The 16,362-nt window shown below is 40.8% G+C and overlaps 1 protein-coding gene across 2 annotated transcripts in view; it reads right to left on the bottom strand.

Annotated features, from left to right (window-relative positions):
- The window catches only part of HSDL2 (hydroxysteroid dehydrogenase like 2), a 59,348-nt gene that overhangs the window by 18,797 nt on the left and 24,189 nt on the right, over positions 1–16,362 (bottom strand). For both annotated transcript variants that reach the window (XM_059142311.1, XM_059142312.1), the window contains exons 7-8: positions 6,134–6,328; positions 4,188–4,259 (exon numbers count right to left, since the gene is read on the bottom strand). In XM_059142311.1, coding sequence (XP_058998294.1) covers positions 4,188–4,259; positions 6,134–6,328 — 267 coding nt within the window. The remainder of the gene's footprint in view (positions 1–4,187; positions 4,260–6,133; positions 6,329–16,362) is intronic.

Genomic DNA, 16,362 nt, shown 5'->3' on the forward strand with positions numbered 1-16,362 from the left:
GGCAGGGAGAGCTTTTTTGAGGCTGATAATCTCACCGTCCTCTTCATCCAGTGGGAGGAGCCCCCAGTCTGATGAAATTGCAAGAGGAACTGGCTTTTTGTGGGTAACGGGTATGAATAATGACCATAAGTATACAACTCAAAAAATTACCAGAAGAACTGGGGGATGGGTACAAAGGGTAGAGAGGAGTGAGAGGTAAGGCTTTGCAGTTATGGAATGAGTAAGTCACAGGGATAAAAGGTACAGCATAGGGGATAGAGTCAATGGTACTGTAATAATGCTGTACGGTGACACACAGTAGACGGTGACACACAGTAGCTAAACTTGGGGTGAGCTCAGCATAATGCAGAGAGATGTCCAAACACTATGTTGTACACCTGAAACTAATGTAATATGCTGCACCAACTGTACTTCAATAAATTTTTAAAAAGTTAACAATAAGTGAACATACTATGTCACCAACACCTAGATCAGGGAAGTAGCCCCTAGAAGCCTGTGGTGCCAAGGAGACCACAGCAAAAACTTTAGTGTAAAGCTTTTTACATAAATTGCATAATTTATCACCTGGAATATTTAGACATGGTGTGATGACTCTGCACAAGAGAATAAAACTTCAGGAGACAAAAAAGAAATCAGTAGTGTAGTGGAAAGGTACAATCAATAGACTACAATGAGAAAGAGCATTTCAGTAACCATAAAAAAAAAAAGAAAAAAAAAGATACATGGCTAGCAGCCCCGTCACAGATTCTCCTAACTTCACAACTTAAGTATAAACATGTGAGCAAGACACTAACCATCACCTAGACTCACAATTTACTGTCAGAACCTAGGAAGAAATGTTCAGTAACTCTAAGGTTCACAGAGTCAGCCTAAGAACACAGGACTGCCTATACTTTGCTTTAGGGAAGATCTCAGAGAAAGAATGGTCCTGCTCACCTAAACAAGGAAGACAGGTTTTTACATTTTTAAAACATGGGACCAGACTCTGGGCTTGTGCCAGCTAGAAGATTAGGATCTGTCCCTCTATTATATAATGCCATCTTTTAAGAATGCCTCCATCTTTCAAATCCAATTTCAAAGACTGTAGTTCCCAATATTGGAAGAGCAGACAGTAGAGGGAGCTTTGGTAGTGGTTCATCCTGAAAAGTAAGGCCTCAAAGCATTACTGGTGAAAGTGGGGAGAGGAAGAGCCCTGAGAGCAGGGAATGCAGGGGACAGTAGGAAGAGAAGAAGGTCTTGTGTCAGTCTTGCACACTGGCACTAGCTACAGGCCTAACAGGTACCACAAGAGAAGCTACAGCTTTGAGAAAGGAATTCCACCAGCTGAACAGGGAGTGGAGCCAAAAGCAATCTATGCATCTCTGTCACCGGGCTCTACTAGCTCTAGCGATCACTCCTAATATGAAGATGAATTAACAGGGGGAAAAAATAACCTGATGTCTATGAAAAACAATGTACCTTAAGGTAAAGGAAAATTATCCTGAAGAAAAAAGAATCTATCTCTAAAAATAATTTACTATGCTTATTTACTGTTATTTATTACTAATTACTATTATTATTTACTAGGATTATTAATCCCATAAGGATTCCTCCACATGAAAACTCTATGAAACAGGGGCATAGAGTCATATATAATGGGCCAGGATGAAAAGACAACAGAATAAAATGAAAAAGGAAATAGGGAACATGAGAAACAAAAAATACAACACCAAAATTAAAATAAACATTATTTTAAGTATAGCCATATGAGAAGATGAAAGTGTCCGAAGTCTTTTTGTAATGTAGGCTCCAAGCCCAGCATAGGGCTTCAATTCACGACCCCAAGGATCAAGAGTCATGCATGCGGTCTATCTACTGAGCCAGCCAAGCACCCTGTCAAAAGTCTTAGCAGTAATACAGAGTTCAACCTTGAAAAGGTCTCCCAGAATGCAGAAGGAAAGAACAGTAAGATAGAAATATTAAAAGATGGTGATAACTACAGGGTAAAATAAAAAGACAGCCAGGCAAAGAATAAGTGTTTCTGGGGAGAATCCAGAACAATTGGAGAAGAGGAACAGAAGCAATTAAAATTAAAACTAAAGTAAAACAAAAACAAAAATAAACTGACCCAACTAACAAGACTCTGTGGGCTCTCTGTGTTGCACTAGGGTGGCAGGTGGAGGGGAAATCAATGAAGAAATGACAGTACTATTTTTAATATGAGAAAAACATAAATTAAAAATTATGTGCATAGTTTATACTTCATAGTTACAAACACAATATATAAAACAAATATACACAGCACAAATAAACAGAAAAGGTACAAATAGGATTAGCAAATAGAAAGGTGAGCTGTTCTCACTTGAGAAATGAGGGATTACACACGGACCTCAGAGAGAAAGTGTGAAGTCAACATATAGTGGATGTGCATAAAGACTAAATAATCACCTGAAAGAGATGTTAGGTCCCAGGCCAGGTATACTGAACCATTACCTATATAAATACATTAATATATCTACAGGAAATATTGAATAGAATTGCATGAGTGAGGAAGAGGGAAAAGAGAGCCACAGCAGCAAATGCTCTCTCCAGCATCCTATGGGGAAGAGAAGCTTTAGCAGAAGGAATGGGAGTACTGCGACCTCAAGGATGAGAGCATCCCTCGTGTGGAGATGGGTGTATGGACTGTGTAGTCAATGCACTTGACATACTCTGATCCCACAGGCAAAATCACTCCTACTGAAATCCGATTCTAATAAACATCTATCTTACATTTTACTTATCTAACCTCTCTTGTTCTGATTCCAGTCATGAAACAACCTTCTGATTATGATTCTGTTCCCTATGTCATTATGACCCAAGGGAGAGAATGGGCTGATCATAGCAACTACACACTTAGTCCATGAGATGGCAACTCCTCATAGCTAATAAATTAGATCACTGAGGGAGGATATATGCTAATTTAAAATGACTTTACATATTAAAGACTTAGACAAGGAATTTAAATCTACTGGTTAAGGTTACAGGCCTTGCAATCAGAGAACTATGAATTTAAATCCTGGTTCTGCCACCTGCATGATCTCAGATCTAAAATGAAGATAATAATACTCGCCTTGTAGGCTCACGAGTGTTAAATGGGACAATGAATGCAAAGTACTTAACACAGTATTCGAAACACAGTAGTGCCCAATAAATATTTTTTGAAAAACAAAATGGATATACATGATCAATAAGTGGCTTTTGTTAATTTAAATTTGGAATTTCAATGAGCTCATTTCCAATGTCTAAGTGATGAGTAAAAATCAGGATTTTCCTCTTGCCTAACCTGAGGACTAAACTCTTTCAGACTTTGATAAGCTGTATATTTTTCAAGTTTTTTATGATATAAAAGAAAGCTGCCATTTTTATTAAGTAATTTCCTAAATATCTACAAAAATTTGAACAAAGAAAAAATATAGAAAAGAGTAAGCCAGAAAAAAGGTGGGCGCTAAAAACACTGCAGTGTAAGGTTCTATAAATCTGTACGAAGGTATAGAGGAAATCTGTTCTTAAGTTTTCTAGCAGCCATGTAAAGAATCTGTGATCGCTTAGGAGATTTGCAGTGTCTAGAAGATAAAAATAAAGTAAGGGCCCAGGAGAAACACAACTATTCTTGTTAATAAAGCATGAAAGATTCTTCTCAATGGTATTTGTTAAAGAATGTTTCTTCTGACATCTTTCAGTAAGCTAGTGGCATAACGTCAAACACAAAGACTAAACTCTGGACCAATTATAAAAACAAAATAAAGTAAAACCAAAAGCCCCTTTGAAGTTAATTTCTCCCCTCAAGTACTCACACAGCACAAACTCTGAGAATGGTGTTAGGTGTACTTTGATGTGACACATTTTTCCTCAAAATGAAATAATACATGAACACGAAATACGTAAAGACAGGGCCAAGGAAAAGAAATAAAACCTTAAAAAGGGTTTGTTTTCTTTTTAGAGTTTTTAAAAAAATCAAATGAAAAGAATATATTGAGACCTTCTTACTGGGAGAAGGAAAAGACAACCTTCCTTGCTTGAATTAATTAAGCCCACATACTACTTGTCTAGTTTAAATTACAAAAATGTTTTAAAAGCATAAGGCAGAAATGTCCAATTTTATATTTTGAAAGAAATACATAGTTAGCATCTTTATTTTCCTACACAAAATATGGTCTACATCTTACCACGTGATTCCACTTTCTTGACAATTGTATCTGGGTGTTCATCTAAGAAGAAATCTGGTAACAAAGGATGGCCTGGAAAATTGACCCCGAAAATACTCAGGTTACTATGACAACATCAATACATTAAGATTTTAACACCTGTTTAACGAACATTCTATCTGTTTTTATTGTAGTGGTCATTCTAGTGCAATGGAAAAGATTCCCATGAGAGCTGTCCGATTACTTGACTTTCACAAGGCTAAAATACTTTTCTCATCAAGCTATCCTCCTCTTCTATGGCAAATTTCATCTCTAAGATCCAAACAAAGAGCCACCTGTTATGTTAAGCTCTCACCTTCTCTCTCAGGAGGTCTTACCCCCTCATCTATCCATGCAAACCTGTCCTACATCCCTCCAAAGTGCTCAGGACTCATTTCTTACCTGGCCTCCTGAGAGAAGGGAATTCCTCATTAAAAAGGACACGTTTCCCATCTCTATCTCTCCCTCTCAGAAGATTAAAAAAACTGGAGGTCAGGAATGCATTGGTATTTATTTATTTATTTATTTTAAAGATTTTATTTATTTATTTGACAGACAGAGATCACAAGCAGGCAGAGAGGCAGGCAGAGAGAGAGGAGGGAGCAGGCTCCCTGCTGAGCAGAGAACCCGATGCAGGGCTTGATCCCAGGAGCCTGAGATCATGACCTGAGCTGAAGGCAGAGGCTTAACCCACTGAGCCACCCAGGCGCCCCTATACTGTCTATTATTTAATATAGATTATGTTTTACACAAACAGTAAGAATGCCTGATCATCACCACCGTGACCTGCAACTTTAGAGAGGAAAAATGATTTCTGAACAAGGTGGCCTTCTGAGAACTTCTCGAATCACACTCTTGGCAAAGGGCAGACTGTGTTCTCTTGTTTTCACCATCCAGCAGTAAGCTAGCTGCTCTAAGAGACTGCACTTAAGAGAGAAACATTTGGAAAGAGTCCATATTCCGGAAAGTTTTCATAGAGATGTACTCCTATATAACCTAATCCTTGAATAAAGTCTTTACTCTGATTTTAAGATCAACTTTATTATTAGTTTTTTATAAAGATTTTATTTACTTGACACAGAGAGAGAGGACAAGCAGTGAGGAGCAGCAGAGGAAGAGGGAGAAGCAGGCTCCCTACAGAGAAAGGACCCCGATGCGGGGCTTGATCCTAGGACCCTGGGATCATGACCTAAGCTGAAGGCAGACACTTAACCAACTGAGCCACTCAGGCATCCCCAGCGCAGTTTTATATACACAATCTATTTAACCTTCACAGCAGTCCTGTGAGGGAAGCAGTGTTGTCTAAGGATTAAAAGCATGGAATTTGGGAGAAGACAAGCCAGGTTCTGATTCTAGCTCAGCTGCTCATGAGCCACTCAGGTGCCCCTTAAGATCAACTTTACAAACCAACTCTCAGATGCACCTGGTGGCTCAGTCATTAAGCATCTGTCTTAGGTCATGATCCCAGGGTCCTGGGATCCGGCCCCCGCATCGGGATCCCTCCTGCTCCACGGGAAACCCGCTTCTCCCTCACCCACTCTCCCTGCTGTGTTCCCTCTCTCGCTGCGTCTCTCTGTCAAATAAATAAGCAAAATCTTTTTAAAAGCCAAACCAAACAAACAAACAAACAAAAAAAAAAACCAAAAACAAAACCCAATTTTCATTTTTAGTTTCAAGATTTGGAAATGGCTGATATGCCTTCTGTATCCGTACATACTTAAAAAGGCCTCAATTCACTTCAATTTTTCCTTTCTCTCTTTCTGAAGCTGTGTTGGTATGGTCTTCCCCTTCATCGGGATAGGTTTTAAAAGAAGTTATTAGCTTTATGATTACACAAAATGCCCACAAAACATGTGTGTGTTCTTTGCAGGAAATGTAGAAAAATGCATAACTACTTTTAAAAAACTTTTAAAAACTGGAAGCATTACCTGGTTTAATTGCATAGATGTCAAAATTACTTATTCCTTCTTCTCTTAAGATATTTTCATCAACAAGAAAGTTTCCAGTAAAACTCTTTGGCTTTTTAAAAATTGAATAGGCAGCATCTGCAATGATATCAACTTTTCTACACTGGCTTTCAATACCAGATCCTCCCAGCATGTCCATAGCAGCAGTGTGGATGGCTGCGGAGAGAACACACACATAGACCTGAAAATGAAGTAAGACTGTGGAAGGAACAAACAAGGCAGCTGATCTTTTTATTTCACAGGTGATGAGAACAAGAACTGGAGAGCTTCAGGGATTTGGCAAATGTTCTGTTAACATAACTGGGTGGAACACACAATCCTTACTCTACACAACACTGCCTCATAAAATAGAAGTCCTTTGTGAGACTCACAGCAAAATTCAATTAGGCTTCTGATTTAGAATGCTCAAGAATTTGCATATGATTCTTCAAGGAAAGCCAGAAAGATGTACCAGAAAAAGCACGGAGCACTAAGGTTAGTGGGCTTTTTATGCGAACTATGTTGCTTTTTGGCAAGGCGCTTATTAACCTCTATGGGGCCTCAGTTTGTCTCTAAATATGGACCTCATTCCCTAAATTTATTGTCTTATCCCTCTATTAGAATACAGGGGCAGAGGGAGAGGGAGAAGCAGATTCCCCACTGAGCAAGGAGCCCCAGGACCCCAGGATCATGACCTGAGCCAAAGGCAGACACTTAACCAATTGAGCTACCCAGGCACCCTTGTTTTAGGTGCATGTGATTTTTAAATTCTATGTTTTTTTATGAAGTAATTTGAAACTCTACCATTCATTGTACACTATTAATTAGACATTGTCAAAATTGCGAACAGTAACTTATCTCAACTTACTTACATATATTTTAGCTTACATTTCAAACAATGAAAAAGTCAACTTGTTTAAATGTACTTCAGGTTTCAATCTCTAGTAATTTAAAGTTCTCTCCATACCACTGTTAACCATCATTTTAAATCATTACATATTGGAATAATTTACATAATTCAGTCCATAAGATGAAAACTTTATAGCTTTTGAGAGCCAATAACCCCTTTTCATTCATTCAACATATAGTGATTCACTACTTACTCTAAGTCAGGCATGACTGTAGGGATTGGGGACAAAAACAGATAAAAGCTCCTACCTTCATGGTGAAGACATTCTAGCATAAAACCCTACTTCAAAGGCAGCACAATTAACTTGGGCAATTTCCTGAAAGCACTGAGTCAGAAAATATATCCCTACCTTATAACTATAGTTCCTTTACCACGAAGAAAATTTTTGCTTAACCAATAGTTCAAGAGATCTGGTTTTGCTCTTGATGTGATACCTTATTAATAAAAAATGGCAGCTGGGCACCTGAGTGGCTCAGTTTGTTGAGCAACTGCCTTCGGTTCAGGTCATGATCCTGAATTCCCATGACTGAGTCCAGCATCCAGCTCCCTGCTCAACGGGGGGTCTGTTTCTCCCTCTGACCTTCCCCCTCTCATGCTGGCTCTCTCTCAAATAAATAAATAGAATCTTGTTTTTAAGAAAATAAATAAATAAGGGGCATCTGGGTGGCTCAGTGGGTTAAGCCTCTGCCTTCGGCTCAGGTCATGATCCCAGGGTCCTGGGATTGAGCCCCGCATCGGGCTCTCTGCTCAGCGGGGAGCCTGTTTCCTCCTCCTCTCTCTCTTCTCTCTGCCTGCCTCTCTGCTTATTTGTGATCTCTATCTGTCAAATAAAGAAATAAAACTTGAAAAAAATAAATTAAATTAAATTTAAAAGGGCAGCTAATATTTATCAAGTGTGTCCTATGCTGGGCATGCTGCTACATACGCTACATAAGCTATCTGAATGAATTCTATGAGGTAGGTACTGTTATTATTCCATTTTATAGAAGAGAACACTCAATGCACAAAGGGGTTAAATAACTTGTCCAAGGTTACAGGAGCTAGCATTCAAACACAGCTTGACTTCAGAGCCAGGATCTTAATGAAACTAAAGGATCATACTTTGGTAACCAACATTCTTAGAGTTCAGTTATCTCACTCCCATAAACTATAGAATTTTTCTTTTACTTTTTGAGAGAATGCCTGCATGCAAGAGGTGAGGGGGAGGGGCCAAGGGAGAGGGACAGAGAGAATGTGAAGCAAGCTCCATGCCCAGTGCAGAGCCCAACACAGGGCCTGATCTCAGGACCATTAGGACCCTAAGCCAGACACTTAACCGACTGAGCCACCCAGGCACCCCAACTATAGAATTTTTCTAAAAATATTTCATTATAGGGATGCCTGGATGGCTCAGTCAGGAAGGCATGCGACTCTTGATCTCCAGGTCATGAGTTTGAGCCCCACGCTGGGTATAGAGATTACTCAAAATAAGCTTTAAAAAAAATTTCAATACAGTGCATCTTTTTTTTTTTTTTAAAGATTTTATTTATTTATTTGACAGAGAGAGATCACAAGTAGGCAGAGAGGCAGACAGAGAGAGAGAGAGAGAGGGAAGCAGGCTCCCCGCGGAGCAGAGAGCCCGATGCGGGGCTCGATCCCAGGACCCTGAGATCATGACCCGAGCCGAAGGCAGTGGCCTAACCCACTGAGCCACCCAGGCGCCCCAATACAGTGCATCTTAAAACTATACGTGTATGCACACACTTTAGTCTCATATAGACTATATGATATGAACGGTAAAAGAATTTTTAGAAACTCCAAATTAAGAATATGTCATGGATGTGTACATGTGCTGTGTGTGTTCTTATGTATAGACACATACATACAACCTAAGAACAAAGAGCGATTTCCCCAAACAACCTATCTTTACTTCATTGATCTTTCTACCAAAGATACAAAGAAGGCAAAGATGCTCAAAAGCAGGAACTAAGTCAGAGTTATTTTCAACAACAGTTTTGCAATGTCATAGGCTACCCTAATAGGGTATAAAACTGACAACAAAAGAAGCAGGTTTGGGGCACCTGGGTGGCTCAGTGGGTTAAGCCGCTGCCTTCAGCTCAGGTCATGATCAGGGTCCTGGGATCGAGCCCTGCATCGGGCTCCTTGCTCAGCGGGGAGCCTGCTTCTCTCTCTGCCTCTGCCTGCCTTTCTGCCTGCTTGTGATCTCTGTCTCTCTCTCTCTCTCTGTCAAATAAATAAATAAAACCTTTAAAAAAAATAAGCAGGTTCACAATAGGATACATCAAATGAAAACTCACTGATTTCTGAAGCAAAAATTTTAACGAAAACTGATTTGCCTTGGATCACAAGAATCCTAAAGGTGACCCTAAAACTTAAGCATTCATAAGGAAAAAATGGAGAATTATCTAATAGCTTCCAACTGATTCTCCTGATTGCAGGCTGCACAAAACACATAGTAAGAAGAGCCTTAAAATCAACCTAAGAGGGGTGGCTTAGTTGGTTAAGCATCTGCCTTCAGCTCAGGTCATGATCTCAGAATCCTGGGCTGGAGCCCCCCTATGCCAGGCTCCCTGCTCAGTGGGGAGTCTATTTCTCCCTCCTCCTCTGCCCCCTCCCCATGCTCTCTCTCTCTTCTCAAATAAGTAAAATCTTAAAAACAAAAACAAAAACACAGATGTCCTTTCACATAAACATACAGAGTACATATCAGACTTAAGACATCAGCATTGCCTTTGACTCCTCCTCTGGAAAGAAAGCCTGTCTCACCTCCTTAGCACCTGTCAGGTGGGAGATTACTTCTGGCTCCAGCAAGAATGAAGAACTGCTCTATACAGTCTAGGATGAAAAAACATGTTTTTTTAAATAGAAGCCTCACAAACAGTCAGGAGCCTGAGCACACTCTAAAATCCATTTTGCCTTAGTCATGAATAATGCAGTATCCTAACAAGTGCTCCTGCCTCTCTTTCCATGATCTCACAAGTCATCCTACATTCAGATGCCCAATTAAACTTCTTAAACCTCATCAGCAACCCTATCACTCCACTGTTCCTATTTTCCCTCTGCTCTCCTGCTTCTAAAATTCTGAAGGGGCTCTGTACTGAATACCAGTTAAAATTCAAGCTCCTAAACTTGGCAGTCAAGATCTAGGGCTTAGTCATCCCCACAACTTCACACCTACCCAACATTCCACCCAATTCTTCAAGTTCAGTAGGAAATAAAAAGCCCATAATTTATCATATATTATCATTATTAAATTCCTTGAGAGTTCCACCAAACACACGGTACTTTTTCCTATACCATAGTCTTTGTTGTTCCCTCTGCCAGGAATGCCTTGTCCAATTCTTCTTCTTGCTAATTCCCAAATCCCCTTGAGATCCTACTGGAATTGTTAATTTTTATTAGAAAGCCTCCTTTCCTGACCTCTAACCAGAACTACACAGTCCTCCTGATCTCTTTCAAAAGTATCCTGTACATAATTCATCATGTCATGTATTACAAGGAACAGGACTGTTAAATTCAGTTTACTGTGCCATCAAGTCTAAGCTCCAAATAATACCAATGGTTCCAAGATGTCTAGTAAAACTTCTAAAATGAACATCTCAAAGCTACAGCAAAGATGATGGAAGTGAACCGACTTCTCTCGTCAATCCTGGTGGTTCCTCCCCCTTCATGGTCATGCAATGTTCTGTTCAGAATGTTTATTCTGGAGCTACGCAGAAGGTAATCATACTGTGCATTCATTAATTCATCAAATATTTACTGAATGTCTACAAGGACTACAATAAAATTAACAAAGCAGATACTATCTCTACCTTTAAGAAACTTTCATTCCAGCAAGAAAGACATTAATCAAGTTGTAAAATCAATAGTTCAATTACAAATGTTGTAAGTAACATGAAGGAGATGTAGAGACTACTAAATCCAGGGTCCCCATTTCATAAGAACTACCAGCAACATGTGACACAATGAATCACTCCCCTTCTTCCCTGAAACATGTTCTTCAAGTGGCTTTCAGGATAGCATACTCCAATTTTCTTCCTACCTTACTCTGCTATATAGTTCTGCTTCTTCTCCCAATTAGTATTTCTTCTTCTTCCCAATCTCTGAATGTCATAATGGCCAATGGTCCTTTCTCTTCCTATATACCATTTACGTGTTAATAACCCACAAATTTCTATCTCCAGCCTGGACCTCCCTCCTGACACCCACACTTGCAAATACAACTGTCTACTGACCATATCTACTTGGATGCACAAACACAATGCCCCCAAATGAATTCCTAACCCTGCTCCCTAGCCTGCCCCCTCTGCAGCTTTCCCTATTTATTGGTTCCACCTTCAAAATATGGCAGAATCTGGCCACTCTCCACTGCTTTTACTGCTATCACTCCGGACACAGCTACCAAGATGTACTGTCTAGGTAACTGCAACAGTCTCCAACCTCATCAATTTCCTGTTTCTCCCTTTGACCCTCAAGAATTTATACTGGCCCCTTCCTCCCCAACCCAGTGGGGACCAAGGTCCAGTGCAGAGAGTCTCTCCTCCTGGGGGAAACGGGTGTGGCCAAAAAGAGTCCGCCCCCTCACCCACACGTTCCTAGGGAACCTGGTGCTCAACAGTTCCTAGACTACCTGATTTCTGGGATCAGGGAGTTTCAAACATGGCAGAGCAGCTCCCTGCTGGGTTCTACTGAAAGTCAGACCCCGACAAAAGGGTTTAAAAAAAAACCCCACAAATCTTTTTTTAAGATTTCATTTATTTATTTGACAGAGAGAGAGAGATCATAAGTAGGCAGAGAGGCAGGCAGAGAGAAAGGGGGAAGCAGGCTCCTTGCTGATCAGAGAGCCTGATGTGGGGCTCGATCCCAGGACCCTGAGATCATGACCTGAGCCGAAGGCAGAGGCTTTAATCCACTGAGCCACCCAGGCATCCCAAATCTTTTTTTTTAAAGTAGGCTCCACATCTAAGATGGGTCTTGAACTCAAAGCACCTGAAATTAAATTAAGAGAGTCTTGTGCTCTACTGAGTCAGTCAGGGACCCGTCCCTGACGCCCGCCTCCCCCCCTTCCCCCCCCCCCCCCCCCCCCCCGCCGAATAACCTATTCTTAAGAGCATCCAGGCAGATCCTTTAAATAAAGTACCATCATGTCCCTCCACTGCTGAAAACCTTGTCAAAGGGGTGCCTGGATAACTCCGTTGGTTAGGTACTCAATTCTTTATTTCTTTTAAGATTTTTAAATTTATTTGACAGACAGAGACATAGTGAGAGAGGGAACACAAGCAGGGGGAATGGGAGAGGGAGAAGCAGGCTTCCCACTGAGCAGGGAGCCAGATGCAGGACTCCATCCCAGTGACCCCAGCGGAAGGCAGATGCTTAACAACTGAGCCTCCTAGGCGCACCTAAGTATCCAATTCTTAATTTTGGCTCAGGTATTGATCTCAGGATTGTGAGATCCAGCCCCATATCAGCTCCGTGCTGTGCATGGAATTTTCTTGAGATTCTCTCTTCCCTCTACTTCTGCCCCTACCCACTCCTGCATAGGTGTGCACACTTTCTAAATAAATAAAATATTTAAAACAAAATGAAAACAAAACCCTGCAAAAGCTCCCCATTTCATTCTGAATAAAAACCCAAGTTTTGGCAAGAACCTACAACATCTGCTCCCCATTTCCTTATGGGCATCATCTCATTTCCTACTCTTCTCCCCTAAGTCCAGCCACATTGGTCTTCTCCCTGCTCTTTGATCATGCCAAGCATGCTCACCTCTTTCCCTTGGCCATTTCCTCAGCCTTCAATGCTTCCCTCAGATTCCCTATGACTAACACAGCACCAAGGGTAACTCCAGCACCCCCTTCAAGTCTATGCTCAAAAGTCATCTTCTCGGGGCACCAGGGTGGCTCGGTGGGTTAAAGTCTCTGCCTTCGCCTCAGGTCATGATCCCAGGGTCCTGGGTTCGAGCTCCGAATCGGGCTCTCTGCTCTGCAGGAAGCCTGCTTCCTCCTCTCTCTCTGTCTGCCTCTCTGCCTACGTGTGATCTCTCTCTGTCAAATAAAATAAATAAAATATTTTTTAAAAATTCATCTTCTCAAAAAGGCCAAACCTTTCTACTCTATTTAAAATTGCAATCTAGGGGCACCTGGGTGGCTCAGTGGGTTAAGGCCTCTGCCTTTGGCTCGGGGTCCTGGGATCGAGCCCCGCATTGGGCTCTCTGCTCATCAGGGAGACTGCTTCCCCTTCCTCTCTCTCTGCCTGCCTCTCTGCCTATTTGTGATCTCTGTCTGCCAAATAAATAAATAAAATCTTTTAAAAAATTAAAAAATAATAAAAAAAAAACAAAATTGCAATCTAGGGGTGACTGGGTGGCTCAGTTGGTTAAGCAAGGACTCCGGATTTCAGCTCAGGTCATGATATCAGGGTCATGAGATCAAGTTCCATGCTCAGCAGGAGGGGCGCCTGGGTGGCTTAAGATTCTCTCTCTCCAGTGTTCTTGGGTGGCTCAATCCATTCAGGGAATACCTTCAGCTCAGGTCATCATTCCAGGGTTCTGGGATCCAGCCCCACATCAGGCTCTCTGCTCAGCAGGGAGCCTACTCTCCTTCTCCCTCTACCTGTCCCCTCCCTCTGTCTGTCAATCAATCAATCTTTAAAAATAAAAAAAGATTCTCTCTCTCCCTCTCCCTCTGCTCCTCCCTGCTGCTTGCTGTGTGTTCTCTCAAACCTTAAAAAACAAAATTATAATCTACTAAACTCCCAATCCCCCTTACTTTGTTCTATTTTTTTCTATAGCATTATCACCTTCTAGAGACTTTACTATTCCTTATGTTAACTGTCTATTGTATCTCTCCCAATTAAACTGTAAGTTCCAGAAGGACAGAGCTTCTTGTCTGTTTTGTTCTGATGTATCTTAAACTACTAGAGCACAGCTTGGCACATAATAGGTATCCAATAATTATCTATTTTATGAATAAAATCTACAATTCTTAGAGTCAGACTAGGCTTTTTCTAACTTTGTTACCCAAGGAACCAAAGACTTAAAGGTTAGGGGAGCAGAGGTGAGGGAAGGACAAAATGCAGATGATGATAACCCCTCTAAAGAGTAAACTCGAGGGGCGCCTGGGTGGCTCAGTGGGTGAAAGCCTCTGCCTTCAGCTCAGGTCATGATCCCAGGGTTCTGGGATTAAGCCCTACCTAGGGCTCTCTGCTCAGCAGGCAGCTTGGTTGCCCACCCCTCTCTGCCTGCCTCTCTGCCTACTACTTGTGATCTCTGTCAAATAAATAAATAAAATCTTTTAATTAATAAATAAAGAGTAAACTCGAAGGGTAAGATCTGCATCCCCTTCACCTTAGTACCCTTAATCCCCTGTACACAGGTTAGACACATAATAAATTACCTGTGTATGCACAATGAATAAATAGTACAGAGAACTGTGCTTGGGCATATAAAAATGTTTGGAAGATGAATGAATAGAAAATGACAAGTAACATAATAGAGGTACAAAAAAGGGAAAATACTATGTTAGGACTTTGCTATCTGGAAGAGCTCCCTTTCAGACTAACTTCCTTTCACTATCTACCAACAGCAGCAACGACTGAAGTGGGAGAGGAGGAGGTTGACGGAGGAGGTTGAGAACGGATGAGAAGGAAAGAAAGCTGAAGAAGAGAAGACACAGTAAACTGTGAGCTTTTAAAGTTTTTAACTGTGATCCATAATCAGTAACACTTTTTATTGACATGACTAAGAATACATAATACCTACCTATATACACACTCACAAATACAAATCTATTCCTTTATATATGAAACAATATTGACAATCTGCAATGCCCCCTAATATTTTCTACCTTATTCCACTAGAAATAAAACAACAAAATTCTGACTGCTACCTTCTAACTCAATTTCACAATCCACAAAATTGATTTCATGACTCACCAATGAATCTTGACATGCCGTTTGAAAAGCACTACAGAAGCACTTTTTCACTTTCACCTTTTGCCCCACTGCAAAGAATATCATTCTCTAGAAAATCTTAAAGGAACTGTGTCTGCTACAGAAACATGATGGAAAATGAAGAAGCAGTAAAACATGGTTCAGATCCCACAGTGGGCCGGGGAAGAAAGGAATCTCGGTCAAATAGCATTCGAAAGGAATTTTAAAAAACTGATCCTTGGAGCCCTTAGAAGAAAAATAGTAACTACAAAGGTGGCTGCAACGGCTAAATTCTCCTGAAAGTTACATTAACAATATGCCCCCATGTTCCATACATTCTCACCCACAGCCTCCCTGTCCGCCCCCTTCCCCTGGCATCAATACCTTCGGGTCCTTGGCCCTTTCACTTCTGCTGGGAGTGGTAAAATCCCTTCACCCAGCAGACAGAGGTGATCAAAGATAAGATAACCCTCAAATGTCCCTAAGCTAGAACTCTGGGTTAGTTTTACGTTGTTGTCTCTAGCAATTCAGTTCAAGAGTACCCCAGAGCTATAATACTTTGCAAAAATGCTGGATTAAATGTGTTTTCATGACCAACTCTTACCAACCTCTCATCATCCATTAGCTGAAAAGGCTAAAGAAGTATCCACAGTGCCCTGCACAATGTCTTCACATAATAACTGTCCAACAGGTATTTGTCGAGCAATAAAGGAATAAACAAAATAATTCCAGAAAGAACAATAGAAATAAACAATATAAAGGTCCTTTAGACAATAAAGAAACATGTTAAAAGACACAATGGGGAGAAACATCCAGAATGTTGGAAACTCTATAAATGACCTGGTTTTTCAAGAAATCAGCGGCAAGGAAAAAAAAATTAAAAGTGTTAATGACTATAAGTGAAAAACATATCACACAAATATAATGTGTGAAACTTTTTTATATCCTGATTTGAATAAACCAACTGCGGAGAAAGTATTTGAGACACATGGATAGAGCTGGAGAGTATAATGCTAAGCAAAATAAAGTCAGAGAAAGACAAACAGCATATGATCTCACTCATATGTGGAATTTAAGAAACAAAACAAATGAACAGAAGAAAAAAAAGAGACAAACCAAGAAACAGACTCTTCTTTGACAGAGAATGAGTGAGAGCACAAGCAGGAGTAGTGGCAGAGGGACAGGGAGAGGGGGAGGCAGAAGCAGACTCCCTGCTGATTTCCATCCCAGGACCCAGATATCACAACCCAAGACAAAGGCAGATGCTTAACAGACTGAGCCAACCAGGCACCCAAGAAGCAGACTCTTAAATATAGAGAAGAAACTAACAGTTACTAAAGGGGAAGTAGTTGGAGGCATAGGTGAGAGGCATTAA

Source organism: Mustela lutreola, chromosome 12 (assembly GCF_030435805.1).
Source record: "Mustela lutreola isolate mMusLut2 chromosome 12, mMusLut2.pri, whole genome shotgun sequence".
Classification (NCBI taxonomy): domain Eukaryota; kingdom Metazoa; phylum Chordata; class Mammalia; order Carnivora; family Mustelidae; genus Mustela; species Mustela lutreola.